This window comes from Rissa tridactyla, chromosome 7 (assembly GCF_028500815.1).
Source record: "Rissa tridactyla isolate bRisTri1 chromosome 7, bRisTri1.patW.cur.20221130, whole genome shotgun sequence".
NCBI classification, from domain to species: Eukaryota; Metazoa; Chordata; class Aves; order Charadriiformes; family Laridae; genus Rissa; species Rissa tridactyla.
Window position 1 is genome coordinate 19,228,071 of NC_071472.1, and position 14,750 is coordinate 19,242,820.

The 14,750-nt window shown below is 39.6% G+C and overlaps 1 protein-coding gene across 2 annotated transcripts in view; it reads left to right on the forward strand.

The window, feature by feature from the left end:
* Positions 1-797: 797 nt before the first annotated feature.
* The window catches only part of PSMD14 (proteasome 26S subunit, non-ATPase 14), a 48,798-nt gene continuing 34,845 nt past the window's right edge, over positions 798-14,750 (forward strand). The window contains exons 1-4 of one of the 2 annotated variants that reach the window (XM_054209239.1): positions 798-1,042; positions 4,392-4,442; positions 6,617-6,704; positions 9,677-9,728. In XM_054209239.1, the coding sequence (XP_054065214.1) occupies positions 9,681-9,728 (48 nt within the window). In that variant the 5' untranslated portion in view covers positions 798-1,042; positions 4,392-4,442; positions 6,617-6,704; positions 9,677-9,680. The remainder of the gene's footprint in view (positions 1,043-4,391; positions 4,443-6,616; positions 6,705-9,676; positions 9,729-14,750) is intronic. The other variant, XM_054209241.1, reaches the window with a different exon arrangement.

Genomic DNA, 14,750 nt, shown 5'->3' on the forward strand with positions numbered 1-14,750 from the left:
GGATAATCGAAATTCCGGTTTGCTTCTCTGCATCATTCATCAGCATGCATGCGTTTATTTGATTATCTCCTATTTGTCTTCTCTGTTTGGCAAAAATTCTTTTTTCCATTTCTGCTTATGCTGTTTGTATACATATTACCCTTCTTATTACTCTCTTCTAAATCCTCTTATTTTCTGTAATACTGTTTTTGAGAGGAGTACGTGTAGTAGCGTTCCTATGACAGTAATAATTCTTTTATTGATTTTATGACATATTCGTTGATTTTTCTGCCATCTTATTGTCTAGTTATTTGAGCACAGACGCCATTCAGCTGCAATTTGATTCTGTGCTACGGAAAAAGTTAACCCACAACACTTTGCAGCAAAACCATTTAAGTGTTTCAGTTCAGCATGTACCACTTTCCACTCTGCGCCGCTTAAGACAGCATCCCTCTGAAGGTCTCTGCGCCCAAAAGAAAAGTAACTGCAACAGCTAATGGATTTGTTAGTACACATTCCAGCAAGCACAATGGACAACACAGGTGGGACCAGAGCATCCTGCTGCCTCAGGGGCTTCTCAGGCCCCTTCTCACTACGACCGCCAGGCTCTCAGTAGCCGCAGGCCTCAGGCCGGCCACAACTTCCCCCTCGGGTCTCGCCGTCCCTGGGGCTGGCCTGCACGGGTGGGCCGGGGACCGCCGGGGACCGCCGCGGCCGGCTGCGGCTACGCGCCCCTGTGATGCCCAGGAGAGGCCTCTTTTCTTGCTCCGCCTCCCCGAGGAAGGCCGACGGCTACGGCGGCCGGGGCAGAGGACGGTTTAATGGCCGCGGCAGCTCCCAAGCGCCAGCGTCAAGCGCGGACCCGCCGGCGGCACGCGCCGTTGCCACAGCTCCCAGCCCCCCCCCGCCCCTTCCCGGGCTGCGGGACCGGAAGGCCCCGCCGCGTGCCCTTTGAACCGGGAAGTCCTCGCCGAGGCCTGGGCGGACTCGGTTTGAATGAAATCCGGCTGATTCACGGCGGCCCAGGCTGAGGCGGCGCGGCCGGGGAGGGTTCTGACCGTAGGTGAGGGTCTGGTGGGGCGGCCGCCCTCCTCGTGGGGACCATCGGAGACCCTACGCCGCCCCTGGGGGCCTTGCTGCGGCGTGGGGCGGCCTCTCCGTGGCGGCGCGAGTGGGGCCCGCCTGGAGTGGGCCCGAGCGCCGGGCAGGGAGGCGGGTAGTGGGGACGGGAGCGGCGCCGTCGCTTCCCCGGGCAGGGCTGGTAGCCCTGTGGGGGTGGCTTTCTCCCCATGGGGCACTGGCCCGGGCGGGGAGCGCGCTGGGCCCCGACGGGTCGGCGGTGTCTGGCCGAGTTTGTGCTGGTTGCGCCTGAAGAAAGTTTGGACGCTTTCGGGCCGCGGCGGGGCCGCCGACAGTGGGGGCGAGGAGGTGGCCGGGCCCGGGGGAGCGGCGCAGGGGGGAGCCGGCCGCTGGAGCGGGCAGCCTGGGTTTCGGCGCCTCACGGGCCCGGAGCGGCCCTGCCGCCTTCCCGGCCGAGAGCAGCCGCCCCGTTTCCCTTCGGCAGCGCCTGGCTTGGGGCCGTTGGCCGGGCACCGAGTGTCGCAGGCGGTGCCTCCCAGCGCCAGTCTGTTCTGCGGGTAGCAGCAGTCTGTTTCCCCTCAGAGAGACTTCACGGATTGAAACGCGGCTGCTGCTGCTTCTGGAGTGAAGCACTGCTGCGATCGCCAGCAGTGCCCGGCTCGAGTTTATTATGGAGGGAGAGGGAAGCTAGGGCAAAGCACCGGCTGGGATGTGTGAAGGAGAAGAAATCTTTAATCTGTGTCAGGAATGATGAAGCAGAATTAAGTAGGAAAGGAGTGATAATAAAAAGTAACAGTGCTGTTTCTAGTGTGCAGCAAACTTAATCGTCTTCAGGACAAGTTTGTGTGGTATAGTTAGATAATTGTAAACAGTTGACAATCTGAGTGTGTACTGATGTCATCTCTTAAAGTTGTACATGTTTCTGGTACACTGTAGAAAACCAGGAAAACAACAAGGATCGAGATTGACTTTTTTTTGAAAAGTTTTATGCAAATGTATTTGAAAGCTATATATGGTTGAAAAGGTACTAGGCAAGCTGAAAAGTCTGAGAGGTTTATATTAATTTTAAAGGTTTTACCCCCATGTGTGCTGTATGCCTCGGATATAGGGAACGCGTTTGGAAGAAGATTCTGCTGAGAAGAGCACTGTTTGTGAGCTTGTGTTATGGAAACGAGGAAGATTTGTGTTTGTAAAGAAATTCAGAAATTGGCTTGCAAATGAATTGCTTCTGTATCACTTAGCCGTGACTTTGAGCAACTAGGTTTTGCCCATAGCTTAATGGGAAGTTTGCATTCCATCAGCTGTTCTAACATCAGGGATATTGACTTGATATCTATGGTTAAGAAAATGAGAAGTTAGAGCATACTTCAAAATTAAGGTTAAATAATACCAAGATATCGATAGGTTTGTAAACTTTCTGTGAATTGAGTCAATCATGACAGGCATTGTGGAGTGTATACTAATAGTAGCTACAGCTACCTCCTAATGTCTGGGATGATGGGAAAGGACAGGTAGTTAGGATACTCTGAGTAACAGAGAACCAGTGTGATGAGTACTTGCTGGAGCTGGGGGGCGGGGAACAGTTCCACAGCAGTTATGTGTGTACCCCCTCCCCTTCTGCAGATTTCAGAGAAACTCATTATTTTATATATAGCATAAAATTAATTTTGTGGGTTTCTGTGGTGATGTGATTTGTTAATGAATCTTCCCTTATCTGTAAGTTTGGTGGGGATAACATTAAGTAGCTTTAGAGTAGTCTGCTTGTGTCTGGGTTACTTTAGTAACTCCAGTTCAGCAATGAATGTGGTAGAATTAGATTTGCTGTGCTTCCAGAGATCAGAAAGCAGACTCTGAGAAGCTAACCTGCCTACTTTCTAGTCCAGCTCAGGTCTATTGAGATTCAGGTCTTTACAGTCGAGAAACATTGGGTTTACATAGCTGAGCACATTATGGAAGCAAAATAGTTATGTAGCTGTGGACTTGCACTACTGAGAGTGCATTCATTCATGGCATGGTTAATCTTTAGCTTTAATGAACAGATTACTGAGAACTGATGGTAATCTTTTTTTTTTTTCTCTTTTCATACAAAATGTATAGGAAGATAGAATTCCTCCCACCCACTAATTTACCTTCGTAGCTTTTTATCATCCCTAGTGAAGTTGAAATTGTTATAGTTGCAGCAAAACCTTAAACCATGTTTTAGTTGCTGTTAATAAAATTGTTGATTCATCTGCTATGTGGAACTTCTCAACAGGAGATCTGGAAGTGCTTATACAAAGCTTAGTATGTAGTCTCAGGTGGAGAAACTGAGTTACTAAAAATGAAATTATTTGCATGAAATCACTCAGTGTACAAACTGCAAAGTGTGGAGTGAGTAGACCTGAGTCTAACCTGATACTCTCCCCACTAATAGGGCAGTTTAGTAGCCAGTGTTTTCTCTTCCATGTATGTTGAAGGTAATTTTGATTATTTTTTTTAAATTTTTTTTTTACCAACTCAAAAGTTGTCAGTCCAGGAGAACCCTCTTTCGTTGAGGGATTGCATCATAGAGTGTTAATGCTAGATAAAAATAGTGCACTGTAGTGTGAAACTCATGTGTCTCATGCAAAGGGATACAGTAATTTAAGACTCTATTTCAGTTCGACTTCAAAATACGTGCTGAAACATGCCAAGTATAAGCACAGTAGCTATTGATTTATACCCACATGTATATATGCATTTCTGTATAATGTATTTATATAATTTCATCCCTATGTTACCTAAGGAAAAACTTCATTATTAGAAGTCAGCATTTAAGTCAACATTTGAGTCAACATTATTACTTGAAAGTAATAACCAACAATTGAATGGTGAACCAGAGCTCTCCAAAGGGACAACTCTTGCCAATTATTACAGTAGTATTATGAACAAATACTAGACGTGAGTTTTTAAAAAAATTCCTTTTTCAGATCAGTTATGAGATGCTCTATGTATACTTCCACTGCATTATTAATAACGACAGATTTTTCCCTTTTGAGGCCAGGACAGTTAAAAGAAAATTACAATGATGGAGGTTTGGGTTTTTTGAATACCATCTGAGGTTTTTTAGCTGATGTGTTTCAATCAAGGACATACACAAGCAGAGAAGTTACTTAACTTTTTTGAAGCCATCAGTGATCACGTTGATCTCGATGAGTGCATGTCATCCAAATCCTGCAGTGCACCAAAATACAAATTCATTATGATTATAGATTATAACTGTCTGCCTGCAATTTTCCGGTATGGATATATGATATGTGTACTCACTTCCTTAAAGCTTCACTTAAACAGAGACTGTTAACTCTTCCTTGCAGACAGAAGGAAATATTACCAAATACTTTTTGCTGACCTTGGAAGGAAAGGAGGTGAGATTTACTGTGAACTGTTTGTTTACTTTTCTCTGTTTTTTATATATTTGTAAGTTTATATGTATGTGTGTGTATGTATATAGGGGAAAAAACAACAGGCAAGTGTGTAATCAAAACTGGCCTTTTGCACTTTGCAGCAGCAAGGGGAAAAATTCTCAACTATAAGTTACCACGTGGTGTGCCTCCCCCAGGGATCTCACAGAGATCTGTTTCTTTAATATCGCTGTAGGAGGTGGTTAAAGGGAATGTAAGATCCCTGGGTGGCTAAAAGTGGATTGGGTTGTAACTCTGAAGTCCGCTTGTGAACTGGTGGCAGTTCTGTTGCAGCCTGTGCTATTATAACTGCTGGCTGTTGTGGTCCTGTCTCATCTGATCTCTCCTGGACCATTTCCTTGTGTGAAGCTGGCAGAAATGTAGCAGCTCTTCTTTTGACTTGTTAGTGGAAATCCACCCCAACCTGTCAGCACTGAGGAACTCTGACTTGTTCTTTCTCCTCTAACTTTCCAGGAAGATTAAGACATCTTCCTTTGCTCTTCTGTTGTGGTTTAACCCCAGTTGGCAACTAGGACCACGCAGCCGCTCACTCGCTTCTCTGCCGCCCTCAGTGGGATGGGGAGAAGAATCAGGAAAAAAAAAAAGGAAAAATTGAGGGTTGAGATAAACACAATTTAATAGGACAGCAATCGAAGAGAAAATAATAATAGGATATACAAAATGAGTGATGCACAATGCAATTGCTCACCACCCAGTAATTGATGCCCAGCCAGTTCCCAAGCAGTGATTTCCACCCCTGCCTCCTGGCCAGCTCCCCCAGTTTATGTGCTGAGCATGATGTCATATGGTATGGAATATCCTTGTGGCCAGTCTGGTTCAGCTGTCCTGGCTGTGTCCCCTCCCAGCTTCTTAGGTGCCCCTCATATTCTTGATGGCAGGCCAGTATGAGAAGCTGCTGACTTCTCATACTACTATGAGGTAACTATAATAATATAATATATTGATATATAATGATAGTAACTAAAATATTAGTGTGTTATCAACATTATTCTCATCCTAAATCCAAAACATAGCACTATATCATCTGCTAGTAAGAAAATTAACTCTATCCCAGCCGAAACCAGGACTTCTTTGAGATAAGGTTCAGAAGGGTATCTGTTAAATAACTTCAGTTACTTAAAACAAACAAAAAACCAAAAAACACCACCAAAAAACACAACCAAAAATGCCAAAGACATTCTTTGGGCAGCTTTAGCTTAAAGAATGATTTGACATAGATGTCTTCTGGAGTCTGGACTAGCGTTAGAAGACCTCTTTTTCTGTTATGCCAAGACAACTGTTTCTGGGATGCAGTGTGAATCCTTTCAGAGAAGCGAACAGGGTTAAAACAACGTTTTTGTTAGCCTATCAGTTTACTGCAAGGCTACACAAATGGCTGTCCTGGCAGTACTGAGAAAGCAGCATCAAGTTGGTAAGCAGCAGCAGCAGCTTCCCCACTGCTCCTTATGTTAACATTGACATTGAAAAAAATGTCTATCGGATCGTGGCCACAGATCATTTCACAGATCGGTTTTAAAACACTGCACTACAAATGATTGAGTGGATGCAATTAGTGGGCAGTGTTCTCTGGGAGGAAAACAACACGACTTTTAACTCCTAAACTGAATGTGAAGCATTCTTTCTCAACTTGAATTCAGGCAAACCTAAAGGCCTCAGACTTTCCCAGTCACACCAACTGCTCCTGCAGAAATAGACAAGAAAACCATCCATACTTGCAGACTGCTCTTTGCCTTTGTGGTTAAGTCATCTTAGCTATGGCAAAATCTTCTACAGTAGTAATAAAGGACCATAGTTTCAGTTTCTAACAGCATTTTAAATTACTGATATGCTGTAAGTTGTTTAAACTGGTTATTAAAGTACTTTAGTCTTCCATGTCATTTTGAGAAACTTGGAAACTTCTTTCAGTGATACAGATACTTGAGCAAGACATGGCATGTACCACTTCCAGGGATTATATGATACAAGCCAAAAAACAAAAAAAGTGTTCTTTTGGTTATTCGTCAATGGTGCTTTGTCCTTTTGTATGTCATCAATGTAATACTTCTTTTTACATGTGGTACTGTTTCTAAATTTTACTGGGTTTCTGCCCTTCCCCTGCTTTCTATTTCCTTCTATAGGAAAGAGACCTACTGGCATCATCTTTATAGTCAGAAAGTGGGAGCCGCTGCTGAGTTTGTTCTGCGATCACCCCTTGCTGAGCACCAGGTTAGAAATGCATATTTACTTTGTTTGTAAGTGCTGAAGTTATCTTAATTAAGGTCTAAAAATTTTGCTCAAGCTGTTTTAAGGTTTACAAAAGCATTATTTTGTAAGCAGATCTATGGCTGAAATAATATTTGGTCACAGTGGATTAACAAAAATTAAAATTAGTTTTAATTTGGATCGCTAACCTAAATTCTTCAGATGTTTATGAACAAATATGTTTAGGTCTAAATATACTATAACCTACTAAAACAATTCCATTTACAAATAAGAAAGTAAAGTATTAGTTGCCAAAACTCTAACCAGAGCCATGGAGCTAGTGAAATAATTTGTGGTGCATCTAGAACTGGATTGTGGAGATTTTCTTCCTGTGCTATCTATCATCTTGAGAATCTGAACATCTTCAGTTTGGTGGCTAGTCTGTGATAGTTAGGTGGGAAGTGTTATATCCCTCCAGTTCTGTAAGACAATGAGATTTTGTTGTTCCAAACCTGGAAAGTTATGCTGATCAGTAATGAGTTTGTGTAACTAATCAGTCTAATCCAACTTTAATACAGCAAAATGTGCTTCTATAAATGATGTACTATTCTGTTGGGTTAGAAACTGGAATAAATTACGTAAAGAAAATATTAATGATCTAGAAAAAAACTATTGTTTTTCACTTGCTAAAGTGAAATGTTAATAGGTATAAGATTTGTTATTCAATATTATTTCTTAAATGTACATAGGTAATGTATCTCATCACCTTATGGAAGCTGCTGTAGTTGTAGGAGAGGCCAGTTTTAGGATTACCAGTTGTAGAGACTAAGAGTTTCTTAAAATAAATGTACAACCGTGATTGATTAAAATCATAATTTTGGTAGTTTTAATCTACTTCTCAGCTACTCTTCAGCCCTCACTAGTGTCATGAAAGATGAATCATTGTGGGTTTCAATGGAGGAGTATCTACCACAAAGGGGTAAAATGAAATGGAGTTGGTGTTAATTTGTACTCGTGACTGCTTTATTGGAGCCATTTACCGTGTGCTTACATAATACCTTTAAATGGCAACTTAACCTTTCTGTGGAAATCCTACAAATTGATTTGGAATTTATTGTAGTTCAGGATAGAAAACTGTATACACTTTGTGTGCAGCTTTTGCCTGTAATAAAGAAGCTTGGTTTCAATGACTTTCTGAAAAGAAAAACATAACCATTGACCTTTAATAAACTTCATATTAATTCATATAGTGACAAGGTAGCTTTAAGAAAGTACTTATTCATAGTTGAGGCTGCAGTTGTTGGGTTTGCACGTTCTACAGAGTCAAGGTAGTGAGTCAACAAACTAATAGCTTGCTAGAGCATTAAACTAGGAAAGTGAAATTAACAAATAGAGCAAGTGTTACTGATCCATGTGTCTGAAATTGGTAAAATTCCATACATGATTAAAGTAGGAGTTAGATAATCTTGTCCACTGTTAGCCTTAAATGCTGCCTCCCTGTGTGTTAACGAGAAGCTTAAAATACTTGTTTTAAACTTAAACTGAAATAAAGCCTGTTAGTATCTAGCCAGTAAAAATACTAGCAAATTTCTGAAGGAATAATGAGATGACATTTACCTTCAACATAAAGACTTTTATTTTTAATATACAAAGCAAATCTATTTTTCATGGTAAGTTCAAAGTTCCGTTGCATAATTAATTTTAAAAGAAGGTTCTTGAATAAATATTGTTAATGCAGTGTATCGGAATTACGTATATAATTTTCTTACATGTAATGTAACATTTTGAGGATGAATGTATTTTGGAAATGTCATTACTTGCTGTTCTCAATTGCTATTAGAGCACCTGAACAGGCTTTATAATGTATTAAAACTGGTGCAATTATGATCATAGTGTCTGATGCTTTACTTTGTATCTTCTACTTCACAAATAAAATAAGCCAGTAAAATTTACTAATTTCTGTAAGCCTTGTAACTGGCTTGATTTGCTGAAAGCAGCTGTTTAAAAAGTAATATTCAGTAGTTTTTGTTTATTTTATCACATAGTTTTGTTGTATAAAGCTAAGTAGTTGAAAAAGCCAAGTAAACAAGATAAAAGTCTGTTACAGTTGGGACGGAACCCTTACTTAGATACCCACAATTAAATATTAGTTTGCTTTTCAACAATAGAAAGTGAATAAACTGCAGACAAATAAACATCAGTGTAATTTTTTTTTAGTCGGGCACCTTAACAATTTTTATTCCTGGAGATCACTCATTTGAAAGTTGCAAGATAGAGAAAGAGAAGTTTTTTTTTTTTTTGAGGTAACAAGTTAGTTACATTGATTGGAATAATCTTACACTAAAGCAATGGCACATGCAACACTGGGAATGTATTAAATGACTGCACTGTCACTAGTGTTCTAACTATATACACATTAAATGTTTACTTTACAGTATTTCTTTTAGTATAATGAGTTCATTAAAAAAAAAGCTTTTGATGCTAATTCAGAGATCCATAATCTGCTCAGTGTCTTTCACATGTAGTTTTGATGATAACTGACAAGCTGTAAGTTAATTAGCGCAGAACTTACTAATGAGGATGCTAAAATCCTTACTTTCACATTTTTATTGATGCTTTCTGAACAAATTGGAGTAAACTTGATTGTATATCTAATAAGTTTTAGGCACTTCCTGGATGTAGGTGCTGTTCTTAAGCAACAAAAATCTCCCAATTAACTGAATGATAGGAAAGTTTTGAAAAGTTTGACAAGAGTGCTTGTCTTCAGAAATGGGGATAACCCAAAACCAAAGCAATAAAACAAGGTCTGTTAATTAGCATGGAAGACAGCTTCTTGAATTAATATGTGGTGTTAATTAACAGGAAGTCTGATGTTGTGTTGTAATTACCACCAATATTTTTGACATACTGAGTGACTGAAGGTGAATTATATAGATAGCAATTTAGTAAACACTTCAGAGCTTGGGAACGTTTTTCCTTTGTTTCTGTTTTTTTAGAAATATGGATAGACTTCTGCGACTTGGAGGAGGTATGCCTGGGCTGGGACAGGTTAGTATATAGCTTGTCAATATCTTCTCTTTAATATTAATCAATTCTGGAATATTGCTTTTTTATATTTAAAAACAGCATCAAAAAAAGCAGAGTTCATAGTAATAATTCCTGACTCTAGGGGATGTAATGTTAAGTGTATGCAAATCATTGTTACAGCCTGATTGGGGTTTTTTTGTCAATATGAACTCTTGTGCTGGCACTGAGTTTACAGAATGTTTATAAACCTTTCATTTGTTGTCTGAACACTTTAAAGTTTGGATTGAAAAGCCTTGGAAACACAGAATAAAATTTAAAAAATCAATTTCCAATAATACGGATCTTCAGAACGTGAAGATTGTTCTAAATGGCTGAGCATAACAACTTGCCCCTTCATAAATTATATATTTTGGTCCTTGGATCATACTGTGATGGGCGTTATAAGATACTGAAGTGTATGTAAGTTTTGTGAGGTAATTTGGGTTGAATGTGTCACTTGCAGGTAGCTGTAGCCACCTCTATGTGTGTTTTATTGTGTCTTGTCTTGTTTGTTTTGTCCTCACTTCTGTAACTCTGCTCAAAGCAAAAAGGCCTCCCTGTCAGCTGTCCCATTCTGGTGGGAGACCTACACACATTGTATGGCTTACCACTGAAGCAAGTCCTAGTGCTTTTTTCCTTGGCCAACTGGTGTGGCCAGCAGTCTTCAAAAATAAAATCAAGCTGCTGTTATTACATTGTGCTGACTACTGTGGATACAGGAAAAAAAATAATTAGGAACTTCTTTGTCTGAGGCTTGTAGGAAGAACTATTTCCTTAAGGAAAGGGCTGCAGTGTAATTTTCTTTGTAGCCTTGGCCGGCTGCAGTAGCTGACCTTTCTGTTCTTTCCTCATCTGCCTCAGGGACTCTGTTCTAAATTGAGAATCCAGACTCTTGTTCTTCTGGAGGGATCAGTTCTGTTTGTCTTAGGCTTCATGATGTTTGTGTGTTTGCTTGTGGGATGATTAAAATTGCTAAACCCACAGCTTCTTTTTGTTCCGTGTAGTGTGTTTGTGTCCAGTATAACTGGGAAAGGAGTGGTTCAATACTGAAGCATTTGGTGAAATATTGTAAGCTGATTTAGAGCCTCTAGGTGTTTTGCCAAATAAGCTGTAACTTTTGGTGCATAATTTTTTTCCTTTTTATAGCTAAAATTCTATTCACGCTCTCTTAGTGAATCTTCAAGCAGCCCTCAGTTATTTTTAGTTTCACTTTCTTAAACAGTTATTTCTCTTGTTCCTCTGAGCTGCCAGCCTGCTTCATGACTCTTCATTTTTTTAACATCTGCGCAGTCTAATCACTCAAGCTTTCACTTCTTAGTCCTCTCTGAACTTGACGCATATCAAAGCTGTTTTTCAGATTTACAGTTAACTCTCTCTGCTGCTTTCTGAATTTCTCAGCTTTAACTTAAAGCTTGCTAGAAAATTGTGGCAGACAATAGAACATAACATTCAGAAGAAGCTCGCTGAACTCCTCTGGCAGCTTTGGCCTGCAAAGCTGCTCTGTGTTTGTTTAAATATGGAATTGTCTCTTAAATGAATTGATGAGTATGTGTTGGATTAAAAAAAGGTGGAAAACTGAATTCTATTTATGCAAGTTGCTGCTTGCACTGGGTATCTCGACTACTTTTGTAGTCTTTTGGTTTATTGAATCAGCAGGAAGGCTTTTCAAAAATAATAATTTTATATCCTTAAAATATGGTGTTTCAATAGACCTTCAAAGCTCACTTCTGTTCTGAAGATTGATTGATTGATAATTGAGATTGAGAGAGAATCCAGAGTGAATCAGATGGCTTTGAGGTAGAAGAGAGAAGTTGCGTATTTCTTGGACATACTTTGTCTTGCTAGAAAGTAAACAAAGTTATTACCGTTCATTTGTGCTAGACTGTTTTAAACACTGTACAAAGCTTTTGTTTTTCTTATTGCTGTGTCATAGATCTTCTGTCTTCAGAGGTTTTACCTTTAAGGTTGAACATAGTAAAAACATCTGACAGTCATTCTTGCTAACACAAGAATCATTTGTGTGTATAGTCTTGTAGAAAAAGAGAAGCATTTTCAAAGTAATTTTATAACTCAATTTGGGATTATTTTTTTTCTTGTAGCTAGATCTTTGCTTAGAAAGAGATGTGCATCACATAAAGTCTGCTAACAGTCCATTTGATTTGCTTTGTAACTAATGTTCAAGTTAACAGCAAATGCTTGGTCAGCACAGTTCCTATTTGATCTCTGCCAAGGAATTCTTTCTTACTGACTTGCCTTATCTTCAACAGCAGTTACTTGGTTCTTTCCCTTTGGTAAAAGCACTTCTTCTGTTTATCTTGTTTGGAGTTTTTGTTTGTTTTCTTTTTTTTAATTTCCAAACTCAGATATGTTGTCCCAAGTACTCTTTGGATTCATGTTTTTACAACTTTCTTTTCAAGTCTTTTGGTGTCTTGTATTCCACTTGAAAACTGCTTCCAGTGAATTCATGATTCTTCTCTTTTCTTACTAATTTGCTCCGTAAGTGTGCTGTTGAGTGGCTGATTTGCCTTCAGTTTTGAAGAATGTTGTTGTCGGTGCTAAATTCCATTGACTGTAAGCCTGTCTTCATATGGCCAATGAACAAATCTTTAAGGAAGTGATCTTAAAGTGATATTTCAACAATAAAATTTCCCTACAGTGACTTGTGGCTTAGAAATTTTGAGCCATTTCCTCTCTTTTAGTCTTAGAGGGACAAAGGACTGTATTCATTGGGCAGTGGGTGGACAAGAGAGGAGGGAAGAGAATCTGGTAGCTTTTGGCATCACATCAGCCATCCACAGTATTTTCTGGCAGTGAACTTGGTCATTGACTGTTTTCTTTGTATGGGAAGGTACCTGTGTTTAGTTTTGAGCTTGATACCATAAATAAGACCTTCTTTGCAACACTACCTCATGCAGAAATTGTTTGTGTCTTATGTGCCTGGTACTGTAGGCATTTGAATTTCTGCTCCCGTGATATACACATAAGAAGAATGAGTGATTTAAGCTTTTTAAAAAAAGATGTGGAGGAATGGTTAAAGTTTGACAGTGTTGCAACGTCCCAAACAAAATGCATATTACTTTAATTTCCCTTCTGTAGTTTGTCGGAGTTCAGACTTTGGCAATGCCTTTGTTTTTCTTCTCTTGTATGGTTTCCTCTGCCCCTTGTCATGTTGGGTTTTTTTAATTATTATCTTCCCTCTCCTAGTTCATTCTTTTCCATCTCTCGCTGTTCATCTCACTGGAATACTGCCTACCACAGAATTTCACTAGTGATTTAATACTTCACTTTGCATTGTACATTTGCTGTAGACAAATTAACAGGCTTTGTGGGGTATGTAAAAGCTTCTACTTATGTAGCAGGCAGGAATTTGGAGCAACACTCCTCTTCATTTTGTACGCAGAACTACTGTTTGCTAGGGAAATCAGTTCCACATATGCCTCTATTAGGCAATCCTACTGGATACTGTTTAAGAGTGTGAGCAAATTAAGTGCATTTTTAGCAGAGCTCTCTATCCCTAACACTTTGAGAATAATAATCCAAGGTATACAAGTTCTTGTCCATGCTAACACAATCCTGTCTATTTTTTTGAATCCAGATGTGATAGGCAGCAGTGAAATAATTAATGACACTTTTAAAATGGCATTGAAATAATTTTTCATTACTTGATATATTTTTAAAATATTCTTTTACATTGCTCTGTTGGTGCAGACAACTGTTCTAGTGCAATAAATGGAAAATAAAACTGATTCTGTATTTCTGAATTAACATATTTTATGGCAGAGGGAAAGGGAAAAAAATCCAAATGGGAAGGGAGGGAGAGACAGAGAAGTGACCTGTGTCTTATAAGGAGTGTTTACACCTTGACTTGGAATATAGAAAATAGAAGTGCAGATAGCTATTTTATTTGAATAATGGACTTGCCAATTAGCCATCAAGTGCTTCCATCTGTGAAATAGTTGATCAGATGGGTTAGCTGGGATGTTTCCAGATTAGGGCATTGTAAATGGCACTTGAAAACTGTCACTTTGATTATGAGGTTTCAAGCATTGCACTGCTCGATGCTGTGGAACCTTTTTCCCTCATATTATCATGGTTTTTTAGAACATGCTGATCCCATTTAGTAAATCTATGGCACCGTGGGAACTTGGGAGACCTGCCACTGATCTAAAGTTCTGTTTCATCTGCTGATCTATCCAGGATGGTTGTTAGAAAAGAGCACTACTGGCTCAGTATTTTGTGGGGCTTCAGAATAAGAGTTGGTAATCTGGCAGGCAAAGGAGGGTCAGGCTCAGTGTAGTTCATTCCCAATTGACAATTAAATGCAAGTTTCTTCAAGCTACTTCATTAAGCTGATGTGTGTCTTGAAGTAAATGACATGTTCTAGCTGGGTAATCTGAATCCTAAGATTCCCTATGTAAAAAACAAAAACAAAAAAAACCCCAAACAAACAAACACCTCAAAACCCAAACAAACACCCCTATCCCTCCCCCACAAAAAAAGCCCCAAATGCCAAAACCCCATCCAACATCTTATTGAAAATTGGTTTGGTTAATTGATTCTTGAAACAGGTTGGGTTTTAGTTTGAAGGATGCAAACGTATTGTCTTTAATGTAATGAAGTGCTTTTTCCTTTGGAAAGCTGTAGAGTGTTTTGGTATGTTGCACCTGAATGACCTTTTCCTTCCTGTGTCTCCTGGGTGTATGTGCTTTATGTGGTTTGAATTGTGGTGATATGCTAATGTCTGTTTCTCACACGTATTTGAAGCTTCAGATATACTCCTTTTGAGAATACTCTACCAGGGGAATAAATCTGAATTATAGCTCTTAAAATTGTGCATCGTTTCTGTGCCATTGCTTCTGAGACGCTTTCCAGCAAAGTTCTCAAGTACTAAGAATGTTAATATTTCTAGAATTCTAGCATACCTCCCAGTAGATAAGATGGTGTACAATTTGGGTGGTTATTCCAGTTCTATTTTTTTCCCCAGAAGGTATCAACCCATTTAAA